Here is a 27987-nt window from a genome sequence, read left to right as displayed (position 1 = left end):
AACTCCATCTCCTAGCTACTGACTCCATCCCTCCCCTTTGCAACTGTCTAATGTTGAATTAGGCTGTTCGCAAACTTGATGTCATATTTGACCCTGATATAATATTCTGATCAAATATCTGCATGTGCCATCACAAAGACCCACATATTTCCACCTCCAAAACGTTGCCTGACTCTGTCCCTACCTCAGTTTATCTGCTGTTGAAATCCTCATCCATGTTTTTGTTACATCTAGACTTGACTATTTTATTGCAGTCCTAGCCAGCCACCCACATTCTACTCACCAATAAATGCTCTGCTTCTGATGCCCTAACTCTCACCACCAAGTCTCCTTTGCAAAACACCCTTGTGCTCGTGGATGTATTTTGGCTCCTGGCTAAGCAATGCCTCAAATTTAAAATTCTCATTCTTGTTTTCAAATCCTTCTGAGCCCTTGCCCCTTCCTGTAACCATCACTATACCTCTTCCAGCCCTACAAACTTCTGAGATTTCTCATCTCTTCCAATTCTGACCTTTCTAAGCATCCCCAGTTTAATTGCTCCACCAGGCCGTCAGCTGCCCAAACCCCCCTGGAACTCCCTCCATTAACCTCTCCACCTACCCTTCTTTCCTCTAAAACGCTCCTGAAAACATCTCTCTTTGTCCAAGCTTTTGGCCATCTGTCCTAATAACTCCTTATGTTGTTCAGTTGTCTGGTAATAGATCCTGTAAAGTGCCTTGAGATGTTTTACTACGTATTAGTGCTACATTAATGGAAGTTGTTGTTTGATTACTGTTTATTACATTGTAGCGAGGATGTGATAAATTACAGGCTGGGTGCGCTTTTCAGGATTTGTGGAAATTTTAAAGGGGCCGTTTTTAGGAGAAAGTTGGTCATTAAACCTTTTTATTTGGGTAAGAATGACAAACAAAGACAGAAGGTGTTTTCATTGCAAATTAACATAATTCACAATGCTGCCATGAACATTGCCAGTATTTACACCGTATTGTGCACCTGTAAACAAATGAAGGCAAGATTTGCCAAACATTTCTTCTTGGAAAAATTAAAATGGAAGGCGGGTGCACCTTTAAAAGCACGAATGCACCGTTTGAACCGTAGCATCTCCTGTTCAGAAACTGGTGTGCAGGGTGACTTTACTGAATGTGTCCTAATTGATCCCCCTCCAGCCCCGAGTCCTGTATTTCCTTTGTGTTACTAATGATTTGAAAATAATGCAAATTGCCAGCCAAGGCACAAAAAGGGGGCAGGGATTAGAGACCCTTTAAACCGGTGCATGGAAAATCGAGCCGAGGAGTCAGATGCTCTTTGAATTTTAATTTAAGCAGGGTAGGAGAGGGAGGGAGGGGAGGCTGTTTTCCTTTTGTGATTCGCACTGGTGATATATCTCAGTGCGGGGGTTGGCGTCGCAGGCAGCAGGGAGACTGACGTGCAAGTCGGTGTTTAATTTATTAAAGCTTCGCTCTGGACGTCAGGTCCGGAGCACCAGTGCACAGGCAGCTTCCCCATTGCTGAGCCGGGGCAGCCAGAGAGAGGGAGCTTCACAGCCATGACAAGCGCTCAGAGCCCACCCCAGAGCTGATCCGCACCCAAGCACATCTCCTCCAGCTCTGCTACAGTCAGGAGACACCGCGCTGGGCCGGAGCTTCACAGGTTGATCTATTTTATTCCTATTTCATTCTTGGAGAGTGTTTATTTGTTTTTTTCCCCCCTTCGCAAGATCTTAGAACACCCGGCAGAGCCACAAACAGAAAGGACTTTTTTTGCCATCGTGCATTCTTGTAAAGGAGCGCTCAGTTTGCTGACTACGAATTAATACTTTATTTTAATTACACGGGCTGAGATATTCCCGTCGATCGCTTATTCTATTAATGGGATTTCTTTTTTTAAAAAAAGACATGATTTCGTTCTAATGAGTTGTGCCAAACTGCATTTTTTTCTCTTCGCGCCTCGACCACTTTCCTCCAACATTATTCTTCAGGATTTTTAATTTTTTTGGGGGGTGGAAAGAGAGAAAAAAAAACTTGTCGATTTGCCAAGAGATGGCCACCCTGCTCCGGAAGATTGGTCTAATTCGCCTCCACGATCGAGACACCGATGGTGCAAAACACCAAGGCTCCCGCAAGGCGACTAAAAGCGGCAGCCAGAAAAATGCCAACAAGCAGTGCAACTCCTCGAGTAACGAGAGCATCCTGCTCCAGTCTGATCACCATCACCACTACCACAGCAACCACCAGCAGCAACACAACCACAAGAGGTCTGAGCAACCCCCCTCCACCAAGGACAGCAACAAGGACAAGCAGCAGGCTGGAAGCAAGGTGCCCCCGGCCAGCAGCAGCAGCGGCGGCAGCAGCAGCTCCATCCCTGGGCAGCCCCCCAACAAGCAGCACTGCGCCCAGGTCCGCAGCCGCAGGCTCATGAAGGAGCTGCAGGATATCCGCAAACTGACCGACCACTTCATCAGCGTGGAGCTGGTGGAGGACAACCTCTTCGAGTGGAATGTCAAGCTGCTGCAGGTGGACAAGGACTCGGCGCTGTGGCAGGACATGAAGGAGACGAGCACCGAGTGCATCCTGCTCAACCTCAACTTCCCGGATAACTTCCCCTTCTCGCCACCCTTCATGAGGGTGCTGAGCCCCCGGCTGGAGAACGGCTACGTGCTGGACGGAGGAGCGATCTGCATGGAGCTGCTGACCCCGCGGGGTTGGTCTAGCGCCTACACTGTGGAGGCAGTCATGAGGCAGTTCGCAGCCAGTCTGGTCAAAGGACAGGTAAGACCTGACATAATGCCAACATCTGTCTCCCCACTGCCAGTAATCATTCATAATATATATACATTAAAACTAAAGAAACTCACCATCTTCCATACTTTCATTTTGCCCCATGATGACCCACATGTATTTCACTATTAAAAATTATTTATAAATACTCAGTGTCCTGCTGTTCATCAACCTCCAGACATCAATATTGACCTCATGCCAGCTACGATTCTGCCAGATACCCGCACACCCAATTTTATTTGATCAGTCATGTAAATATATTGATTATTTTTGTAGTAGACAACCAAGTATTGCTTCATTATACCTATACTTTGACTGAATTTTATTATCTCCTAATTTTGTCACAATCAAAATATGCTATGGCAGGAAGCTTGGCCCACTCAGTAAAAAAAAGTCATTTCATACTTTATGATTGAGAATTAAATGCAGACGTTTCTCATGAATGCTTTGATACATACAAATAGGCCAACAATTATAAATATAGTTACCTAATGATTAACTTAATATTAACTGTTATGAGCTACTTTTGTTTTTGCACTATTAATAAAAGGCTGAATCCATTACAATTTGACAAATGTGCAATTCAGTACTCCTTATTGGATTCTCCTTCCTAAATTCCACTGCTTGTCTGCTCCTTCTTAAAATAAACCTCAAATCCTTCTTCAGCCAAGTTTTTGTTTATCACTTGTAACAATTTCTTCCCCAGGGGCTCAGCATTCACCTATTGGTGAACTATCTTGTGTTTTTTTATGTTCAGGCTGCAAGCCACTCTTGTAGTATCAGTGAATAATACAAGTTTCAGCTAACTCAATAACTAAATAACACATGTGTTGCAATGGAATAACATGTAATGTACTTTTATATTATTAACCCATACAGCATAAATACATTTCTTATGTATGATTGGAATTTTACATGAGAAATATTTCATATCTTATTCCTTTGTGATTTCATGATTATTTAAATGTAGTTTTTAAATTGACTTAATTTATATATAGCATAGGACAACACACTTGTTCAAAATAAAGCAAAAGTAGGAATACTAGTGACTCAAAATGGAACCAGTAGATTTTAGCCAGTGACATTTTGTTTTACGTACCGAAGTCAGCAACATTATGCAGTTTGGCTCTGGCATATTTAGAACTGCAAATGTTGTAGAACACTCAGGTGTGAAATATCACTTGTTTCTGTCAATAGGTACAAATTAATCAGAATATAATTTTATTAGCCTAATAGAACACAGTAAATGCCAATTTTTATTAGAATTTGATGTGAATGATTGATGCCAATTATTCAACTTCATCAAGTTAGCAAAATACATTGTTGTCAGCATTTACCAAGCTAAACTTGTATTAATGTAAGTTTTTACACTATATCAAAGGATTTGAGACAGTAGCTTCCTCCTTCAATTATTGGCTGTACAAATGGATGCGATAGCAAGTCAAGTTACAGGCACTTTTGATGTACAGATGCAATTTTAGAAAACTCATTTGCTGCTCTTTGACTAGAAAAGCAAGGATCACTTTCAGTACAGCAGTGAGATGCTTGCTTTGCAAATTTTGGCCTCATTTCAGCTTTACCCAAAACAGCGAGGATGATAAACTGCACTCTGCCTCATCTGTGCCACAGCTAATGTGCATGGGGGTGGGAGCAATTAGTATGATTTTTTTCTGCAGGTTCACAGAGCATGGAGAAATTGTCAGTTAGACGCTCCTGTCATGTTTGATTCTCTACATATTGCAAAACTTTAAATTTTTATTGGATAGTGGCAGAGACTGTGAAATGAAATTGTTTTGCTGCATAACCACTGATAACAACCACTAAAGGAATAAAGTATTTGAATAGGGTATTTCTGTTCCCATTTATCTAGTTTTTCAAAAAGAAGGGGGCAGTACTGTCTTGAATTATTCAGTATTTTCCCCCGAATGAGCTGGGAATTGTCATGTTCTTCTGTTGGTATGGTACTAGGTATCCTCAGCTGATGGTTGAGTATCAGAGGGAGAAATGGTGGGACTTGTCCAGCTGCAGCCTGGTCCAACTTCCCTCTATTTACTAACTGCTGGAAGTATATTTATTACTGTGCTTTCTGAACACCACACAATGTCTGTTTGAATATTCCTAATTTGTCAATTGCACAACATGTACTAAGTGGTGAATGTGTGGACTTAACCAGGGGGTTATCGGCACTAAGGCAAAATACTGTGGATGCTTGAAATCCGAAATAAAAACAAAGTGCTGGAAATATTCAGCAGGCCAAACAGCATATGTGGAGGAAGAAACAAAATTAACATTTCAGATCAAGGACCTTTCATCCGAACTAGAAAAGGTCAGATATATATATATAATATATATATAGCAGATTTTTAAGCAAGTGCAGGGCAGAAATAAAGCAAAACAGAAGATCTCTGACAGAATGGAAGGCAGTTGAGATTAAATAATAAAAAGGATGATGGTGCAAGGCAAAAGTGTGGAGTGGTAATGGAATAAGTAAGGAAATAAAAGATGCCTGTAGAAAAGATGTAACTGGCGATAGCAGAATGATTGCTAGCAACCAGTCTCATTTTTTCAGACAACAGTTATTAGTGCTCTTAAATGTAGTCCACCCAAGGTTCCATACAAGTTTAATGTAACCTCAGTGCTTTTCAGTTATACCCATCTAGAAATAAACCTTTATTTTCCTTTTTATGGCTTTATTAACATGAGTACTTACTTCAGATATCTGTTCCTCTACATCAGAGACTTCAGGCAGTCCATAATTCAGATGATGGAGGTCCCACTTGCCAGCTGGAGAGCCGGCAAGAGCCCATATTGCCTCCTTTGGGAAAGGCCCAGTGTATTAAGTGCCAATCAGGCACTTAAATGGCCAGTGGCAGGCCTTCCCTAGGATCAAGGAAATCCCACCTCCCAACAGCTGAAGGCCAATCAGAAGCCGGCAGCTGTCCAATGCAAACAGTGCCAGCGGGAAGCAGTGACAGTTGCTGGCAGTAAACCAAATGCCATCAAATAAACCTGCTGGACTTTAACCTAGTGTTGTGAGACTTCTTTACTGGGCAGTAAACCCAACAGAGGCCACAGATCAACGACATACCCGAGGCCACAGGTGAGTGAGGGTGGGATGGGGTCAACGAGGAGGGGTTTGCAGGGGTGTGAATAGGCAGCAAGGGCAGGAGGTGACCCCCCTCACTCCCCCCTCCCCCACCATCCTGATGCTGAATCTCCAAATCAGGCCATTGAATGAAGAACTCCACAGGAGCCCACATCATGTTTGCTTTTCAGGCTTCCTGGGTGATGACCACTTGGATTCTGGGGTCTCCATCATGTTCGCTGTTCTTGGCCAGTTGCAATCCCAGCAGTGTCCACCACTCTTGGTGGTGCTGTTGGGACTGAAGAGCTGCCAGCCGTCAGCTGTTGGAACTGGATCTTCAAACTTAAAGGGATTCAAGTCCAGATGCCAGCAATTAATAATGTCATGCTTTCTGGAAATGGTCATGACAGGGTTGCCCGGCTTTCTATCAGAGTTATTGCTTCCTCCATTGAATTCAGTCCATTGTTTTACTTTCCTTTTGGTACAAGGTCCAATAGGTAAACCAGCAGGAGTTGATACTCCTGATACCTATCCCACATGGGACTGCTGCATTGTTACTCTGATGCCCATCAGTTGAAATGTTGAGCTGAGGCTCCATCTGTCTTTTTTGGTCGTACTATTTGAAGAAGAGCAGAAAGTTTTCCCAGTGTTCTTCTCAGCATTCTAACCCCAACCATAACTACTAAAAGTAGTATGATTTGCTATTCAAGTGGTTATAGTGTGATGCACAAAACGGATGCCAAACTTACCTGCAATAAAAATACAAGATAAAACAAGTATGTTTCATTTGTTCTTAGAGATCCTTGGAGGTCTTTCCATCAATTCTTTTCAAAAATCACAACGAAGTTTAACAACCTTCCTTTCTTTTATGGATAGGAAATATTTTTGGAATTTAATGCTGACCCAGTAAGCACTAATATAGTCAAGGGAATTAGCTTTGGCCTAATTGTGAGGAGCTGAGTTAACACAGCTGAAATATGAAAAACATTGAAGCACATCTGGTTTGGGCGTTCCTACCAATGTTAATGTGATTCTCTTATATTGTCAGGATCAGAAATGCCGCCTCATAAATATCTCAACTTTCCCTGTTTAATAGGAACATTTTCAAATCAAAACACAAAGTAGACAATAGAAAAATATTAAATTTTATAATGTTTTGGAACTGTTTTAAAAAATGGTGCTAATGGTGAAATTACTCATTTAAATACCATTAAGACTAAATGTGGTACTTTGATGAAAAAGTTGAGGTAGAATAAAATGTGCGAGTTGAAAATGCAATATCTAATGTACACCAATTTCTAATGGGGAAGTTTACAATAGGACACTTAAAATCTATCATGTTAAATCGATTAAACTTGGAAGAAATTAATTGAGAGAATATGATTAATAAAATTGTAGTTAATTAAATAAAAACAGTAAAATGTCTGGGCAACCTCGGAGCACAGGTAGTGCAGCACCTACCTCACAACCAGGGAGTACTGAATCAAAGTTACAGGAATAGCAGGTCTGCTTCCTGTCCTGACAATTATTCATCCATCGCTCAAGTTTGCCTGCATCTGATTGAGAGAAAGTGTCACTGCTTCTGATTGCTGTTTAACTGAAATAAATAATTTGCTCTGACGAGTCTCTGTTTTGCATTGAAGCACAGAGAACATTTTGGCAACTCAACCATGAAATGATTTAGACTTTTACTCAAAATGGATTAACAATAAAATACATCAAAGTAGGAAAATGATACATACAAGGTTAGATTTTAGTTTAATTATTATCACTATTTTCAGTTCCACCATTAACAGGAATGCTATCTTAGTGCAAAAAGCTTGTTTATTCAATTTCAACAAAATAATCGGAATTAGTATTTGGATATTTAAACTTCAATCGACTTTATCATGAGATTGTGTTTGTTTTTAAGTTATCTTTAAGTCCTTTTCACTTCCTAACACCATTATCAAGTTAGTTTGGAACTCATCAAGGCACACAATTCACACATAAATGTAATATATACCACTAATCTGGATCTCAAAGTAACATTATCTCCATCACTGAACTGAGGTCTGAGCACTGGCAATTTAAAATTACTATTGTTGATTCTTGACTGCACTGCATTTGTAATGATTCACTTTTCCTACCTCCTCCACAAGGACAGAGCAAGGACAATGTGGCCTGTCATTTTCTTCTACTCACAGGAGAGGAGTGGAACAGATACTACATAGTGTCATCTGTTTAAAATAGTGGCATAATAATTAGTGTTGTCAGTAATGTGCTAGGCTTCCTACTGATGAAAATTAACAGCCCACTAAAATGTTTGGTCAAGTCACATGACAATGATAAAGCATATTCATTTCCTTTGCCCTTCTGCGGTGCCTGCTTCCTTTCAGAAGGCAGTAATGGCCTTTATGTGGTAAGCATATCAGATATTAAATATTTTTAACGTAGGGGCAGCTTTTTTTTACAAAGTCCGTTTAATCTCCTCATGCAAAACATATTTGACTTGCATGGAACAGAATCTTTACAGTGCCGAATCAGGCCATTTGGCCCATTGAGTCTGCACTGGCTCTCTGGAAGAGCATTCTACCTAGTCCCACACCCCTGCCTTATCCCCATAACATTCTTTATTTTCTGATAGCAATCCAATTTGTTATTGAATACCTGGATCAAACCTGCTTCCACCACTCCCTCAGGAAGTGCGTTCCAGACTCCAACCACCCTCTGTGTGAAAATATTTTCCTCATCACATTTACTCCTTTTTCCCATTATTTTAAATCTATTCCCGCTAGTTCTTGATGTAGTCTTAAAAGGGAACAGTTTCTCATGATTTATTTATCCTGTCCATACACCTCAGGAGCTTGAATACCTCTATCAAGTCTCCTCTCAGCCTTCTTTTCTCCAAGCAAATCAGACCCAACCTCTCTAGTCTATTCTCATAGTTGTTTATGCTTGGAATCATTCTTGTGAATCTCTTTTGTACTCTCTCCAATGTCTTCACATCCTTCCTCAAGTATGGCACCCAGAAATGGATGCAGTACTCCAGATGAGGCCTAATTAGTGTCTTATACAAGTTCAACATAACCTCCTTACTGTTGTATTCAATGTCCCGATTAATAAATCCTGAAATATTTTATGTTTTGTTAACTGCTCACTCAATATGCCCTGCCACCTTCAATGCCATATATACATTAACACTGAGATCCCTTGTTCCTGCACCGCCTATCCAGTTTCTCTCTTTATTTGAAACTGTCTCCATATTCTTCCTGCCAAAATGACACTTCTCTGCATAGAACTTAATCTGCCACTAGTCTGCCCAATCCACCAACATATCTATGTCATTATGAAGTTCAGGACTATACTCATCACAGTTAATAACATTTCCAATCTTTGTAACATCTACAAATTTTGAAATCATGTCCTGCACACCACAGTCTAGGTCATTAATATATGTCAGGAAGAGCAAGAGACCCAACACTGACACCTGGGAAACTCTACTGCAAACCTTCCTCCAATCTGAAAAACAACTATTTATCACTACTGTGTGTTTGTTGTCATTCATCCAAATGCCTACTTTCCTTTTTATCCCATGATCTAGAATTTTGCTTACAAGTCTGTGTGGCATTGTATTAAATGCCTTTTGAAAATCCGTATACATCACATTAAGAGCATTGCCCTTATCAACCTTCTCTGCTACCTCCTCAAAAAACTCCAGCAAGTTAGGTAAACATGATTTTTTGTTAATTAATCCGTGCTGGCTTTCCTTAGTTATCCGGCGCTTGTCTAAGTGACTATTGATTTTTTTCCCCCTGAACTATAGTTTCCAGAAGTTTCCCTACCACTGAGGTCAAACAGACGGCTTTGTAGTTGTTAGCATTATTCTTGCATCCCCTTTTTGAACAACGCTGTAAATCCAAATTCTCCTGTCCTCAGGCACCATCACTGTGTCTATGGTAAATTGGACGATTATCACTAGTGCCTCTGCAATTTCCACTCTCACCTCCCTCAATATCTTTGGATTTATCTCACCCGGTTCTGCTATCTTATCAATTTTAAGTAAAAATAACCTTTCTAACACCGCCTCCTCCTCAATTATTAATTCCTCATATGTACCAATCACCTCTTCTCACCTGGGTAGCAGCCTGTTCCTTTGCAAAGAAAGGTGCAAAATACTTCTTTAATATTTTCACTGTTTCTCTTGCATTCATGTGCAATCTTCAGCTCTATCTCTCGTCATCCACACTGCTCTAGATTTATTTGTCTTACTTTTCCCCTTTAAGAGAATATACCGTGACATTTCCTGCAATGCTATCTCTTTGAAGGTGGCCCATTGTTCAGCTGCCATTGTTTCTGCCAACATATGTTTCCAACACACTTGACTCAGATACATTCTCATCCTATTGAAGTTGGCTTTCCCCAATTAATTATCCCTGCTCTGGATTGTTCCTTGTCTTTTTCCATGGCGAACCTAAACCTTATGATACAGTGGTCACTGTCCGCTAAATGCTCTCCCACTATTATTGATCCACTTGGTCCAACTCATTCTCCAGAACAGTATGCCTGCCCTCTCACTGGACCAGAAACATACTGCTGCAGCAAGTTATCTTGAACACAATCCGGGAACTCATGCCCTTTTTGTCCCTTTGCATTATTCCTTTCCCACTCTGTTTGGATAATTATATTATAATTACTATTTCATTCTTGCACCTCTCTGTAATTTCTTTCCAAATTTGTTTCCCTATATTTCTTCCACCAGTTGGTGGTCTGTATACTACACCAAACAATATTATTCATCTTTTTCACTCCTTGCCTCTGGCCAGAGAGATTACAGTACTGTAATGCCATCTTTATTCAACACTGTCACTTCCTTCTTTCCTTTCTTTCCTGTCTCTCCTATATACCTTGGAATGGTTAGGATGACTTCAGTTAGGAACAAAAACAACTAACATGTGACTAGTTTTATAATAGGACTGAAGTACAGGGTTACAACAAATAACTCATCTTGCCTCTCCCCCATTATGTATACGCTGCACTTAGGTCAAAAGGACAAAGTTCAAATGTGTATAAACAACTATAAATGTATTATATTATGCAGGTACTGTGTGCTGTAATGAGTTAGACCATCGTTTATCTTTTTCTTTTTGGTCTTGGGATGTGAGAGTCACTGGTAAGACTAGAATTTATTGCTGAGTTTAATTTCAACCCAGAATAAAAAGCCTCTCAACTGTCTGCTAGTATTGATAATAATAAGAATAATAATATGTTATTCAAGAAATATGTTTGCAACCCACAGGTTGCATTGCCTTGTAGCTTACATTGAAAAATTCATATATAGATTTTAACTAGGTTAAAACATACAAATATATAATAATCATGTAGCAACAAAAATAGACAAACAAATTTAGCAGGATATTAAAAGAAGGATAACGTTGATATAAAATTATATTAAAATTACAAACTAATAAACCATTCTTACATTACAGACACTGAAATACATACAAATTTCATCATTTAAATACTTATTGAGGACCCAAACCACATAAAAAATGAGGCTACGTTGGTACCTTTCCATCCTGTATCTCACAGGGTTGAATTTCTGAGTCACCTTGTTTGCTCTGTGTGCGTGGGAGGTAACAAGTTCTGAAATTGGGTAGATTATATAAGGGATTCTCCGAACTTAATACAAATATTAACTCTTCTTCAAGCTTTATGGCATGAAGGGGGAGGGTGGTTGGCAGGGGGAATGGTGTTAATTGAGTAGTCAGGGTGGGTTAGTGAGTAGTCTGGTTCACAGGGTGGGTCGGAGCGAACTTAGATAGTGGGGGGTGTTGGAGGTGGTTTGAGGCTGGGGAGGTAGTCGGGGTTGGGGCTACTCGGAGGGGGGGTAGTCAGGGTTCTTTTGTGGTTTGAGGGGGTCAGTAGTTTTGGTACCCAGGAGTTACAACTGGTTTTATTCCTTTAACGTTCCCTAGGTAACTATTCTGTTGAGAGTCAGAACCACCCGAGGTCTTCAACTTTAAATCAAAGTTTCAGAGAATTCAAGATGCTGGGAAATTGCCCACTGTAAGTGAAAACTTCCAGTGGGTCCCCAGCGCATCTTCCTTGATATGACCCTCCAGGAAACATAAGATCCGGACCTGGTTATTCTATTTTGCAACTATAACCAGCTGGGATTTCCAGCCTTTGAAAACCCAGCAGCAGAAAGAAGGTGAGAATGGTTGAACCCATGAGTTGACTGCCTCTACAACATGTTTATGGACCTGGAAGAGAGGAGTATTTTCGCCAGGCCCAAAAATCTACTTCATAAAGTCACTTCACCAAACTCTGTCCTCCCATCACCCATCTGCCTATCCGCCATTGGACCACCACCCCATCCCCCACCAACCAGGACCTGACCTGCCAAACCACCATAACAACTCACCCCAATTGCAATTGGATTCCTCCACCCAGATTGCATTGATCCTCTGCTCTCTCACCTCTGCCCCCACCCACCTCCCCCTTAAACAATCCTAAGATCAAATTCCTCCGATTCCCCCAAAATCCCTGTTTCACAATTGAGCCTCCTGCCATCTACCAATGGATCCACCTCATCGCCCACTTCCTAACAAACAGGATATCCCCCCAAGACCACCATCCGATCACTTCTATCTCTCAGACCACTATCGACTCCTCCTCCCATCTCATATTGGAATCCACCACAACCAAAATTTCTCCCCTTCACGCAATGCACTTATCTGTTCTGGTAAGCTTCGGCCTTGTGAAGCAGATTTCCACCTAAAGGTTTATCAAACAGGTTGCCTGTGAGTGGGAACCTATGGAAGAAAAAAGTTTAAAAGAACTTTGCAATTAAATTCCACAGCATATTCTGGGTTTCACAACCTTACAACAGCACCATCTGCTGCCCTTTTCTCTGTACAGAATTCACCACCCAGCTAAACTCCAGGCCAAGATGTCAGACCAAAAGTGTGTCTGCATGAAGGATTCAGAAAAAAAATGGACAAAATATATGGAAATGGAGAGCATGGTGAATAATTACTTTGTATCAATTGTTACAATGGACGAAGTTAAAGTTTATTTTTTAATTTCTTGAGTAGGTTTACATTAACACTGCAATGAAGTTACTATGAAAATCCCCTAGTTGCCACACTTTGCCACCTGTTCGGGTACACTAAGGAAGAATTTAGCATGGCCAATGCACCTAACCAGCATGTCATTCGGACTGTGGGAGGAAACCGGAGCACCCAGAGGAAACCCATGTAGACACAGGGAGAATGTGCAGGCTCCGCAGACAGTGACCCAAGGTGGGAATCGAGTCCCTGGCGCTGTGAGGCTGCAGTGCTAACCACTGTGCCACCATGCCGCCCAGTGAAAAAGTCAGTCTGCCAGACATCCCAAGGAAACTAATATTAAATTGGGGATAGGGACATTCCAAAGTTAGTGTGAGTAAAATAACAGTAATGAGGAAAATAATGGAGTGACAGTTCCCCAGGGTCAGATGGTTTCCATTCCAGGGTATTGAATAATATAGATGCAAATGTTGCAGAGGCTCCAACTATAATCTTATAAAGTTCTCTCCATATGTACCAATCCTTTACATTGGAAAACTACACATGTCAATCCATTATTTAAGATGACAAAAGTTATCCTATGTTGTAGGGAAGTTGCTGGAGTCTATAATTAGATATAGGGTGACTCAGCACTGAAAAATGAGAGAGTCAGCAAGAATTGTGAAGGGGAGCTCATGCCTGACAAATTTGATTGAATTTTCTGAGGTGACCAAAGTAGCAGACCAAGAATGTTATGAATATGGACTTCCAGAAGGTATTTGATAAAGTCCCTCACTGGAGACTGTTAGCTAAAGTTGAAGTTCATGGAATTATAGTTATTATATTGACCTGTTCAGGAAGTTAGCTGAGCAGCAAGAGAAAGTGAGGAGGGATAATGAAAAGGTACACTAATTGGCAGGATGTAACTACTTTCTGTCACACAAGGATCTGTATTGGAGCCTCAACTATTTACCGGATTTATTAATGACTCAGATGGTAGGTCAGGAAGCTCCATATTTAAATTTGCTGATTACACAAAGATAGGTAACATTGTAAGCAGTGTTGATGGAAGCATAAAGTTACCAAGGGCAGAATTATCCAACCCCTCCCACCAGTGGGATTTTCCAGCCTGCCAAAGCCAACGGACTTTTGAACGGCTTGCCACATTTTCCAGCCCTGGCCCCATCACAACAGGGCCAGAAAATTCCTCCCTAAGAAATTTTGATAGATTAAATGAACGGGCAAAATTGTGCCAAATGGATATCAGTGTAGGTAAACATAGAGCCATTCACTTTGGACCTAAATAGTTTAAAACTGATGAAAATCTAGAACCAGTGAAGTTTTAAAGAGATTTAGAAGTTCAGGAACACAGAGTATTAAAATGACATGAATAGATACAAGGAATAATCAAAAAGGCTAAAGGAATTCTGACCTATAGACCTAAAGGAGTAGAATACTAAGGGATAAAAGTCATGCTTCAGGTATACAAAGCCCTATCAGCCCACACCTGGAGTACTGTAAGAACGTCTGGGCACGGCACCTCAGGAAGGATATATTGGCCTTAGAGGAAGAACAGTGTAGATTTACTAGAATGTTACCTGGGCTCCCAGGGTTAAAATTAAATGGAGAAATTGCACAGAATAGAATTGTGTTGTATTATAGGCGGCACGGTGGCACAGTGGTTAGCACTGCTGCCTCACAGCGCCAGGGACCCGGGTTCGATTCCCAGCTTGAGTCATTGTCTGTGTGGAGTTTGCACATTCTCTCTGTGTCTGCGTGGGTTTCCTCCGGGTGTTCCAGTTTCCTCCCACAGTCCAAAGATGTGCACGTTAGATGGGTTGGCCATGCTAAATTCTCCCTCAGCGTACCCGAACAGGCACCGGCGTGTGGCTACGAGGGGATTTTCACAGTAACTTCATTGCAGTGTTAATGTAAGCCTTCTTGTGACTAATAAATAAACTTTAACTTTGTATTGTCTGAAATTTAGATGGTTCAGAGGTGATTTGATAATTTTTTGGGGGGTGGGGGCGGTGGGAAAATAGGGTAGATTGGAAGAAACCATTACTTCAGTCTGGGACTGGGGAGCGTAGTCTAAACATTAGACTCAGTCTTTTAGGAGTGGAATTAGAAAACACTTTTATATAAATAAGGTGGTAGAAATTTGGAATTCTCTTCCACAAACAGCAATTTTCAAACTGAGATTTTTGTTAACCAAAAATATTAAGGGATATGGGAACAAAGGCATATGGAGGAAGGTCACATAAGCCATAATCTCTTTGAATGGCAGAATAGGTTTAAGGGGTTAAATGGGCTCCTCCTGTTTCTGTGTTCTTATACTGAGGCTACACAGGATCTTATTTGGCACTGCTCAAACCTTGAGAATCCTATCAGAAATGCAGAAAACCTTGGAAAAAAAACTTTGAACTCATTGGAAAGTCTCAGATTGGTGCTCCGTGAGCCTAAAGAATCAAATGCCACTGATTTTTTTTGAAACTGTAACCAAAAGGTCAAAAAGTGAAAAATATTTCATTTGAACTGACAACTTTATTGGTTATTTACAGTTTCAGAGAACCACATGCATCTTTGATCATGGCTCCAGTTTTACTGGTGCCCCCTCATTCACCTCTTTTCCCTGTATATCAGGGCCATTTCCTGCTCTCACCCTGAATTGGAACATTTTATCAACTTTGGGCCTGATTTTACCATTTTGATTCTAAGTGCTGAATCTGGACAGAATTCAGATTCAACTTGGAACACTGCTCTCAGGCGCCCCCATATACACTTAGCCTGAAAAAAAAATCGCGAGTCTGAGTTGTGCTGTGCTCGGGGCTTATCGTGCCCGAAATGCTGCAGCTCTGATCTGAACTTTGAACTGTGCATGCGCAGTGAAAGAACATGAGAAAAACATGCCCCTGTCACATCACTCTTGGGCCCCAAAAAGTGGATAAAGCGGCCCGGGAGCGAAAAGTGGGAGTGATGGCCCCCATAACTGTCCCCCTTATCCACCCACCCCTCCACAACCCAGACCGATCCCCCCCCCCGCCCCCCCCGCCACCGATTGCCCGCAGAGTGGCAGCGGACTCCCCACCCCCCACCTGAGAACGATCTGGCCCGCCTCCCTCCTCCTCCTCGCCCCCCCCACCAGAGAGCGATCTGGCCTCCCTCCCCCCTCACCAGAGAATGATCTGGCCTCCCTCCCCCCTCACCAGTGAATGATCTGGCCTCCCTCCTCCCCTCACCAGTGAATGATCTGGCCTCCCTCCTCCCTCCCACCAGAGAGCCATCTGGCCCTCCCCCTCCACCCTCCCAACCAGAGAATGATTGGGGCCTTCCCCCACCCCCCTCCCCCACCAGAGAACTATCTGGCCTCCCCGCCCCCCACCAGAGATCCATCTGGCCCTCCTCCTCTCCTCTCCCCCCCCCCCCCCCCCCCACCCCTTCCCCCACCACCAGAGAATGATCTGACCCTCCCTCCCCCCCACACCAAAGAATGATCGGGCCTCCCTCCTCTCCCCCCACCAGAGAACCATCTGATTTGCCTCCTCCTCCCTCCCACTGGACCATCAGAGAATGATCTGGCCCGCCTCCCTCCCCCCACCCCTCACCACCGATCTGAGTTAGAGAGCTGTTGGAAGCTCTGAACTTACCTTTTCAGAAGCTGGAACGCCCGAAACAGACCTTTGCCGAGCTTGTCTGTTTCGGGCTGAATCTGCACGGGCGAACGCGATGGTAAAGGGGGAAATGCAGGTAAGATTGGGCATCCAGCTCATTAAGTCAATTTAAATATCATGCAAATGCATTTAAATTGACATCGCGCCCGTTTCGGGCGTGGTTCGGATCGCGGCCATTTTCAGGCCTTGGTAAAGTGGGCATCTGTGCGGGCGCGGATCGCGCTAATCGCCTCACGCCCGACTTTACCAAGTTTTCATGCCCAATAACAGCATGACGCAATGGTAAAATCGGGCCCTTTGTTTCTCATTTTCACCCTTCTCTCACTTTCAGTAGTTCATCTCTGACTCTTTTCTTCCTTTCCTCAACTTCTCTTGTTCCATTTCTGGGGATAGGCCATCAACCAATATTCACTGCTGTACATTGGGAAGACCAAAAACAGTTTGGGTGATTGCTTTGCAGAACACCTCCATCTGCAGGCATGACCCTGAGCTTTTGACTTGTCATTTTAAATCTCCACCTTGCTCTCACATTGATCTCTCCTTCCCCCTGCCTACTGCACTGTTCCCATGAAGCTCAAGCAACAGAGCCTCATATATTGAGTAGGTTTTCTGGACTCAATACTAAGTTCAACAATTTCGGACTGTAATCTCTTCACCCATATTGTTTTCTTTCTCTACATTGGTTTTGATTTTAATCTTGTTTTTGCTGTTAGAAGGCAGCTATTCGTCACTCAACCATTCACACCTCCACTCATCATACATCTTGTTTTTACCATTCCTTGTTTTTACCATTCCCTTTGGCCCTGAGCCACCAGTTCCTTTATCATGTAATCTCTTCGGTCTTCCCCCTATCACAGACATTCCTTTGTTTTCTTTAGCCATCCTCCCCCAATGTTTCACTTGCTTGAAACATATCAGATTCCAACTTTTCCCATTTCTGATGAAAGGTGAGCAACCTAAAATATTGAGCCATAACTTCCCGGCTCCCCAGAGTCGCATTAGTGGGGTACCCCAGAGAGGCTCTGGGCAATTCCTCTTGGAAGTTCCCAAGTAAAGGTTCAGTTTTATATAATAAAAATAATAATAGGCAAAATTTAGATATTAAATCAGGAGCCCTATTTCTATAGGAAGGGCAGATACACTAAGTGGTAGCAACTTTCCCAATTGAATCTACTCAGATAAGTAAATGAACAGCAGATCTGTTAGATTGCAATGCAAAGTGCAACATTGAGAAACCTTAGCAAATAATGAGTTTGAAGAGATACATCAGGTTCTGTGTGAAACACAACTCTTTTAAAACCTCGAATGCGGAAAAATAATTTTAGTAAAGCCAATGAATTGTAAGAAGTACGTTATAGAAATTATAGCCATTCCAAAGAGCAATTCCACACTTTGTCTGGAAGCAAAGCAATCGATAAATGGAACAAGTCAAAAATACACTTGCTATCATAGTAAAGGCAAGTTTAAAGGGTTACAAGTGTAAAAGTCACTTTTATGGGAACGAAGCCAAAAAGAGAAGCAATGTGTCCTTCAAGAAAGAGGCCAGGAACAGGGAAACTACCATTTTTCTCTAAATCCCCGAAGGTGACCCCAATGTTTCATTTCCTTAGTGGATGATCTATTGTCATAAAACAAAAAACTTAAAATGTTAATCAAACTCAAGATCATAGTTCAAACAACCAAGCTGAGGCATTTCATGTCCGTCGTAGTAACTAAGAAGCTGAGAAAGGTAAGAATCCTTAGAGGCACAACAATCCTGCAAAGATCTGAGTTACTGTCCGATGGCTAAGATCAAGGATACATTACAAATTTAAGCTATGCAGATGTTTTTGTGCAGGTAGTAGAATTTTCTATGTATACCTGATTTAAAAAGAGCTTGGTGTTGAATTTGCTCAAGGATTTTTATTTTGTTATGTTTTCCCAAGCCTTGATGATATTTAATGTTACAGAATTATGTTAGTTAAACAGTCAAGACCAAGTCAAGCAGCTGGACTGTTACAATTTGTAAACAGAACAGCAAATAGATGCATCAAAAACAGGTCTTGGAACTGGGAAGAGAAGTTACACAGACCAAAGCAAGGAAGCTGTGATAAGTCACTGGTTAGGCCTCAGCGAGAATCGTGGATCCAATTCTGAGCACCATACCTCAGGGAGGATGTCAAGGCCCTGGAAAGGGCGCAGAGGATGGTACTAAAGTTGAGGAACTTCAATTCACTGAGCGGAGGTGTTCAACAAAATGATCATCCAATCTGTGTTTGGTGTCTCTGAGGTGGAGGAGACCAGATTGTGAGCAGCAAATATTAGTGTGCCAGATTAAAGGATGTACAACTAAATCACTATTTCACCTGGAAGGAGTGTTTGGAATTGAAGCTGATTGTGGCTTAACTTCTCTTTTATTTGAAGTGGTCATGTCACAAATTCACCATGAGGTTTACTTTCAGAACTGGATCTATATTTACTCTGCTGCCTTCGTTCTCTAAATGCAGCAATTATAGTCAGATGTAAGATTTTTCGTAATTGGAATTTGAGTTTATTTAAACAAGCAAATCTTTGCTTCCTGCAAGAAATATAAGTAGCACAGGAATACACAGCTCAATGCACCATGCTTGCACTATGGTTTTTCTCCACTTGGTATGCTTCCAAACTCATCAGTATGCACCTTTCCAAGCAGTTATCAAACTCACTTTTAAAATAATTAATGAACTTTACTTCAGCAATCATTCCTAATTAACCAATTATAACCATTGACCAGATGCTGAACCAGAGCAGCCATATCTGCATCCTGGCTGACGAATTGGCAGGAGTTGGAGACCAAAGTCTCCGCTCACCTGGGTCACTGGACAGGACTGCTCCGAATGCTGTCTTACAGGGCGTGAGTTCTCGTCATAAAGCAGCTGATTGCCTCCGTGCTGTGGTACCGGCTGGTCACTCTGACCCCTCCCCACTGACTTTGTCACAGACATCCAGAAAACTCTCGTCCGGTTCTTCTGGGACAATGGACTGCACTGTACAACTAAATCACTGTTTCACCTGGAAGGAGTTTTTGGAATTGAAGCTGATTGTGGGTTAACTTCTCTTTTATTTGAAGATTTGTTGAGGTTCTGCATCTCCCGCTTGGGGAAGGCGGTCAGGCGCTGGTGTGCCTTCACACCCAGGTGGCGACTTTCTGTCTCCAGACCCTGTGGAGACACCTTTACGTAGAGCCTCCTCCACGATGGTGTGCCCTGGCGACGTATTTCTTCCGCCAGGTGCATAGCCTGAATTATGGAGTGCAGCTCCTGTACATAAGTCTGGAGGGTCTTCGGAACTCCTTGCAGGCGTTGCCTGTCTTTTATCTGGACCTTCTCAAAGTCTGGAACACGGTCGCCTCGCCCCACAGTTCTCCCCGTCAGAAGTAGCGGCTATCATTCGAGAGCCACTGCTCAGAAATCCGCTCCTCCAACCATATAACCTCTGGTGGCTGGCGGAGAGGAGGGCCATGGATGTTGGGGTGACCAGGATCGGGGACGTGCTGGGTGGCGGAGGAGTGGGCTGGATGGCACCCCACGAGCTCTCTGAGCACGCGGCCAATGCCATCCAAGACCTTAGAATGGTCATGCTCGGACCCGAGGGCACACATGGTCTTGAGGAGGCACAACTGTGCGGTGGGATCCCGCCCTAGTGTACTCCTGCTCGGACGGAATTTCACATTGGCCCCAAGCCTCGACCTCCCCGCCCTCCCAGGCCAGGTGCCCCACAGCTTAAGCCGCCTCGTGGAAATGCCCTCTGTGCCCTTTGTTACTGCACGGAGGCGTTTACTGTACGGGCTGCTGCTGCACACTTTCTACCTCACTTCCTCACCCATCGCCCAGATACACCTTGGTGGGCCCTGTTGCCGCTGGGCAGCGGAGGTCCCTCGTGGAGGTCCCTCTGCGGAAGGATCCTCCCCATTATCTTGGGGACCTGGGATGGGGGTTGGTGCATACAGCAGTTCCATACAACAAAAGGTTAAATCAGTTCACAAGCGACCTGACCTTTTTGCAACCTTGTGGAGTCCGTGAGCCATGTCTACATTTCATGTTATTGACTGCACTCCCTTTTTAGTTTCCTCAAAAACGTTTTGTTGATGATTTGTTTGCACTTCAGCCCCACGTTCCTGTTCTACGGACACCCGGTGCGGAGGGGGGGCGGGGAAGGAGGAGGACCTCCTCTTGAACCTGCTCCTGAAAACGTGCCATCTACAGGTCCAGACAGTGGGTGACCAAGGGAGTCATCCGACCCGACTGTCTGCCCCTCTACCACGGCTACATTCGCGGCCGGGTGTCCCTGGAGAGGGAACATGCGGTGTCTGAGGGCATTGTTAACGCCTTCCATGTCCGCTGGGCACCGCAGGAACTGGGGTGCATTATTGACCCCTTTAATCACATTTTGATTTGATATTTTAAGTCTCCTTTCCGCTTTGTCTTTTGTTTCGGGCGGTTGACCTCCTTTTTGAGAGCTGCCCCTTTTAATTTGTCCCTGAGTTAATTTGAGTTAGTTTACTTGGTTAGCCAAAAAGATTAGCAGCCATATCTGCACCATGATTATAAGAGAAGGGCAGAAGCGGTCATCTCCTGACTCCTGAAAGCCTGTCTACCACCTACAAGGCTGAAGTCAGGAATGTAACAGTCCTTATTCTCTTGAATTCATTATTCAACAGCATTGTGTGACAACAATCAAGAAGCTGAATACCATGCAGCATGGAGCTGTCAGCTTTTTCAGTAACCTACTGCTAAGCTCTATCCATCCTCATGGCCATTTTTGCCTACTACAGGATGCAGTGCGGCAATTCATCAAGTTTGCTTCAGTAACATGGTTACAACATTTACTGCCTAGAAGGACAAGAGCAACTATATTATCAAGCCACCATCATTTTCAGGTTCTCCTCCAAATCACACAGCATCCTGACTTGGATGAATAGTGCCTTTGTTTCACTGGACAACAATCTTGGAATTCAATACCTGGCAGCATTGACAGGAGGATTGTGGGACTTCAAGAAGAAACCTCCACAGCAGATGCCACCTCCCTGGCCCTGCACTCAACCCAGGAACACCTAGCTAACAAAGACAACTATGTCAGACTCCTATTTATTGACGTCAGCTCAGCCGTCAACTCCATTATTCCTATGAAACTCATCTCCAAACCTGAGCCCAGGGCTCAGCTCCTCCCTCTGCAACTGGATCCTGAACTTTCTAACCCACAGACCGCAATCAGTAAGGATAGGCAACAACACCTCCTCCATGATCATCCTCAACACCGGTGCCCCACAAGGCTGTGCCCTCAGCCTCCTACTATACTCCTTATACACCTATGACTGGCCAAATTCCCCTCCAACTTTATTTTCAAGTTTGCTGATGACACCACAGTAGAGGGTCAGATCTCAAACAATGATGCGACAGAGACAGGAATGAGATAGAGAATCTGGTGAAATGGTGCAACGACAATAATCTCTCCCTCAATGTCAACAAAACGAAGGAGATAGTCGGCAACTTCAGGAAGTGTAGTGGAGAACATGCTCCTGTCTACATCAATGGGGACGAAGTAGAAATGGTCGAGAGCTTCAGGTTTTAGGTGTCCAGATCACCAACAACCTGTCCTTGCCCCCATGCTGACACTATAGTTAAGAAAGCCCACGAATGCCTCTACTTTCTCAGAAGACTAAGGAAATTTGGCATGTTTGCTACGACGCTCTCAAACTTTTACAGATACACTTTAGAAAGTTCTCTCTGGTTGTATCACAGCTTGGTATGGCTCCTGCTCTGCCCAAGACCACAAGAAACTACAAAGGGTCATGAATGAAGCCCAGTCCATCACACAAATCAGCCTCCCATCCATTGACTCTGTCTACACTTCCCGCTGCCTCGGAAAAGCAGCCAGCATAATTAAGTACCCCACGACCCCAGACATAATCTCTTCCAGCTTCTTCCATTGGGAAAAACATTGCTTCAGTAATATGGTTACAACATTTACTGCCTAGAAGGACAAGAGCAGCTATATTATCAAGACACCATCATTTTCAGATTCTCCTCCAAATCACACAGCATCCTGACTTGGATGAATAATGCCTTTGTTTCAACAATCTTGGAATTCAATATCTGGCACCATTGACAGGAGGATTGTGGGACTTCAAGAAGAAACCTCCACAGCAGATGCCATCTCCCTGGCCCTGCCAGGGAGGTCACGTACCAACCGACTAAAGAACAGCTTCTTCCCTGCTACCATCAGACTTTAGAATGGACCTACCTCGCACTAATTTGATCTTTCTCGACACCTAAGCTCTGACTGTAACATTACATTCTGCACTCTCTCCTTTCCTTCTCTATGAACGGTATGCTTTGTCTGTATAGCATGCAAGAAACAATACTTTTCACTGTATACTAATACATGTGACAATAAATCAAATCAAATGTCAGCAACTCCTCAGGGCAATTTGGAATAGGCAATACCTTGCGCATCCACATCTCAAGAACAAACATGAAAAATTGCTTTACGGCCCTCTATGTGAGCAAGTCCTTAGCTGCAGTGAGAAATTCTCAAGTTCACTAAAATGGATCTAAGCAAAGTTTAAATAAACCACCAAAGCTTTGAACGGTCAGAGGTGTTTTTAGCTGCTATATTAATTTTCATTTTTACAGTACACACTGACATTTTTATGAAAACAAATAATTCTTTTACTGCAAAATGTTTTCTTTATTAAGATAACATAGAAGGTAATTAATTCTGAGGTGCTCTCAGCACAAAGCTTCACTGGCAAATCACAGCTGCAGCCTTGTAGCTATAAATTTATGATCTGGAATCACCCTGAATGAGGCTCTGTGCCAATGGCAACGCCTCACAGAATTGCCTTATTATCTTCGCTGAAAAGCAAACTGTCATTGAAGCACCCTGCATGACATTTAGGTGTGTCATGCAGATATTTTGGGTTAGCGATTGTATGAAGATTGGAGTGAGTGAAGAATGTTGTGTAAATTGCAGCTTAAATATGTGCTTGTCCATACATGATGAGCAATGAAAGAGCTGTAAATATGTGCCAGAGCTAAGCATCTTTCAGCAACAAATGTGGAACAGGTTGACAGGCCACACTTTGCTGCATGCACGTTTGGAACTTACGCCTGATAAGTAGTTCTGTTGGCAGACTTTGACAGCTTCCTTAAGCTATCTTCAACATGTGTTGCATCACAAGGTATGGTTGTACTGTACACAATGCTGATTGTTGCTGTTCCATTAGGCATACTGCACGGCTTTCCTTTTGAGAGGGTACCCTATTGTGCCAAACAAACTGTCTTCGCACCAGTCTCATGTCGCATTACCTTAACTCCATCAGTCATCAAACTGGATGCTGCAGCTCCACATCGCTTAGCCACAGATTGTTTCCTTTCTCCAAATGTATTTGCTTTCTTTTGGGTTTTTTTTGACAGCAACATCCTTCACCTTGTACAGCCAATGTTTGTGTCCTCTATGTTTATTCTGTAGGAGGCCAGTTTTACAATGACATTGCAATATACTCAAATCAAAGACACAAGAACTATTACTTTGACCTCATGCTAGACACCAAAATGGATCAAGTGACTTAGTGTATCACAAGACTGAGCTGCTCATACCCATCATAAATACTTTCAATTGACCAAGAACCAAGTTTATGTTCGACTGAAGTGTTTGGTACTTCAAGTTTTGGACCAAATTCGCTGGGCAGCACCATCAAGTGGCTGGAGCAGCAGCAGGAATGATACCAACATAATTAAAAACAAGCAATTAGTTCCTCTAATGCAGAAAAATGTCAAAATACACTAGGTTGGATAAGTAACAATGAGAGCAACTGAGGGAGTTCCATTCAGCTAAACAGCAAAGGAGAGGCTTTGAAGGGGAATGATGTAGTTGACTATCAAAAGGCTACAATGAGATTGATAATAATGGGAAGTAACAGTTGTCACAGTCACAGAGAATGTTGTTTAGTACTTTGATTATGGCTGTTCCAGTGCTGTGGCAGGGATGAAAATCAGATTGGAGAGATTCAAACATGAGTCAGAATTTTCATGGAGATAGAAGGGTTCTGCACCTTAGCCAAAGTGGCTTCTGAGTCCCAAATCTGTAAGTCCTACTGCCGTATCTGGCACCCCTACTATTTTCGTCAAGGTGATAGGGGAGGAGGTGGGTAGAACAGGGGCAGAACATATTTCATACATCCATATTCCAGAGAGGCAGTGGCACATTTAGAAGTGTGGCAATTTTCATCATCCAGATTTTTGTAACACAACTTGTGAGCTTTATGAAGTTGAGGAATACATTTAAAAGTATCAGAATTCTTTGTAGAGATCAGGTACCCTTTTGGAGAGCTCAGATATCCTTTTGGGTTGTTAAGTGTATAATTGAATGTACATAAAAGATGGATAAGGTATGTGGAACTGTGAAGCTGTCAAGTCATTTACATTTCCTGCTCTTTAAAGTTTGAAAAAGCCTGCCATGTTTCTCAGTTGAAAAAAATCAGTGCTTGCAATTTCAGCATATATTTGTTTACATAAACCTGAGTGTTATCATTATAGTGTTAGTACTGCTTGACTGCCTCCACAATCTATCATTATCACAGTGGGGGGGCTGTAATTTTACAATCTGACCGAAAGCTCCAAGTGATTCTAAAAGGATTAACTGGCTTTGATGTGGGAGCTATGAATACCGGGATTAAGTATGTGAAGGGATTCAAATGTATTGAATGGGCTTTTATCATTGAGAGAGTTTTTATAATATTGTAAAGTCTGTAATAGATATTTAGAACATTATTTTATTTCAGCTCAACATAGCTCCTGAGGTCAGCCTATGATAACCAATGGGTGCTTTGGCAGGGGGCATAGGTTGGCATGAGTTAGCATTAAGTTAGCTAGGGGCGATAAAGAGCCTTGGGATGAGTGGGGGTCATGGGTTGGCATTGAGTGTATGAGCTGCCATGGGGGAATGGGGACATGAGCTGGCACGAATAGTCATGGATGGGGAATGGGGCCAAGGTAAAGCACACTTCCATCCAGGTTGAGGAAGAACTTGGAGAAGGAAGGGGAGGATCCAATTCTTGCAGCCCAAGTACAATTAAGAATGAGGCTTTGCTGTGAGAGTTTGTGGAGCTAGGTTAACAAATTAAAATATCATCACAAAAATCCCTGATTTAATACCTCATTCTTGCACAAATTGGCACAGGGACAAGCCAATTAGGGGTTTAAATTTGTGGTTAAGGGAGTGGTGTTGGAAGCAGGGTTTTCATTACATGGGTTTCTGGCACTGGCATTATAGAAAGAGGGGAGGGAGCTGTTCTGTTGGGATGGACTCAAACTGGATTAAGACCACAACCCTGGCAAATAACTAAGGTGATGAATAGGGCTTTAAATTAATAAGGTAAAGGTGAGGGTAAATTTATAAATCAAGGCGTGATTTGGGTAAATTCAAACAGACTGTGTTAGGAAGAGAGTTTAGGAATAAAATTGGACATTAGAGTTAAGGCCATATCAAGGGAAAAATGTATTTGTAACACATAGTACAAGTAGCAATAAATGGGTTTGATTTGGTAGCCATTGCTGAAACATGCTTGTAGAGTGACCAAGATTAGAACAAAATATTCCAGGTATGTGGCTTTAGGGTAAGGTGAACAGAATAGAAATGGGGATGAGGTATCTATGATTGTAAAGAAGAAGATAAAGATAGTAGGGAGCAAGAATCTTAGCCCTGAAAATCAGGATGTGGAACCACTATGGAGAGATATAAGAAAGAGTAAAGGACAGAAAACACGAAGGGGAGTAGCTTTTAGACGTCCTAACAGCAATTATAGTGTTGCACTTATTATAAACTTGGACTTGTTAAAAGGGTAATGCAAGAATCACATAGATTGGACAAACCAGGTTGGCAAATGAAACATGAAGGATGAATTCATGGAATAATTAGTAATCTTATAGTAAAGGATCCTCCAGGGGATAGTGATCCTAATTAAGTTTGAGAGTGTTGTGATTAAGGTTGAAATTAGGGGCAGAATTTTATCTTCACTTACCAGCGGGTTTGCAGGCAGGAACCACAAACATTCCTCAGATGATCTTTCTACCAAGCGCCTGCCCACCCCAACCTCCCTGCAATTTTATATTGGGAGAGGCAAGAGCCCATAAAAGAAGCCAATTGGTGACCATGTAAAGGCCATCTCCCATCCAGTCTCAATTTTCAGGCTTGCAGAGTGGTTCAGGGCTGGGGGTAGCCTGGAGTGAACCCTACTCAGGGCTCAGATGGGAAGGGACTGTGGGGGAGAGGGGGGGAGGCATCCATCAACAGCCTCCTTTTTGGTGCCCCACCTACTCACAAGGTCTGGCCCCTGTGGGTTCCCCCCCCCCCCCCCCTCTTGGCCTCTCCATCAACAATCCAATCCCCACCCACACACCCTGGGCCTCGTCTCCCTTTCCTATCCTGAGATATCCACACATACCTGGCTCTGGACTCCCAGATCTTAAACTCAGGGGACTGCTTGAAGTCTCATTCCTGACCACTGCAGCCTGTGGCACCGCTGAGGCGAGAGAGCTACTGGCCAGTAAGATTATCCAGCACCTCTCTGAGGTGGGACTTCCTCCCAAGTGAGAGCCCCGAGTCTTAAATTTAAACAAAGCCAATTACTTTGCTTTGGGGTTAAGTTTGCTGAGGAAGATTGTGAACTTTAAATTTTAAAAATGATGGTAGATAACCAATGGCAAATGTTTCATATAATTCATCATTCTCAATGAATAGGCACTCCCTTAAAGAATAAAACCTTTAATAGCATCTTCCAAACCTATGACTGCCATCATCTAGAAGGTTAGGGTTGCAGATGGGAATACCACCACCTGGAAGTTCCCTTCTAAGTCACACACCAGGTGGGAATTTCTGGCCAGTCCCTTCAATGGTAACCCCACCTCCTCCACTCTCCAGAGAGTGCGAACAACATTGCATTGACAGCAGTGGGACCGGAAGATCGTACTGCTGGCCAATGGCAGTACAGGGGAGGGGCAGAAAATCCCGCCCACCATCTTGACTTGGAAATATATCGTCATTCCTTCACCGCCACTGGATCAAAATCCTGGAAATCCCTCCCTGTCAGCATTGTGGGTGTACCTACACCACATGGACTGCAGCGATTCAAGAGGCTATTCTCCACCATGTACTCAAGAGCAATTAGGGATAGGCAATACAAACGCTCGTCTAGCTAGCAACACTCATGTCCCATGAATGATTAAAAAAGACTTGGAAAATGTCACAACCATGGGTAAAGACAAAAGTTAAGAACAGTGGTAGATTAAAGCAATGTTGCCAAAGGACATAATAAGCTTGAGGATTGAGTGGATTTTTAAAATCAGTAATGTGGCCAAGAAATTGATCAAGCAGGAGAACATGGATGATAAGAGTAAACTAGT

At 42.8% G+C, this 27987-nt stretch overlaps 1 protein-coding gene across 1 annotated transcript in view; it reads left to right on the top strand.

The window, feature by feature from the left end:
- The first annotated feature begins 1504 nt into the window (after positions 1-1504).
- ube2ql1 (ubiquitin conjugating enzyme E2 QL1) overlaps positions 1505-27987 on the top strand; it is a 47483-nt gene continuing 21000 nt past the window's right edge. Inside the window, exon 1 of the mRNA XM_078228504.1 lies at positions 1505-2768. Within this exon, the coding sequence (XP_078084630.1) occupies positions 2040-2768 (729 nt within the window). The 5' untranslated portion in view covers positions 1505-2039. The remainder of the gene's footprint in view (positions 2769-27987) is intronic.

Source organism: Mustelus asterias, chromosome 2, assembly GCF_964213995.1.
Source record: "Mustelus asterias chromosome 2, sMusAst1.hap1.1, whole genome shotgun sequence".
NCBI classification, from domain to species: domain Eukaryota; kingdom Metazoa; phylum Chordata; class Chondrichthyes; order Carcharhiniformes; family Triakidae; genus Mustelus; species Mustelus asterias.
This window is presented reverse-complemented; position numbering and strand designations above follow the sequence as displayed.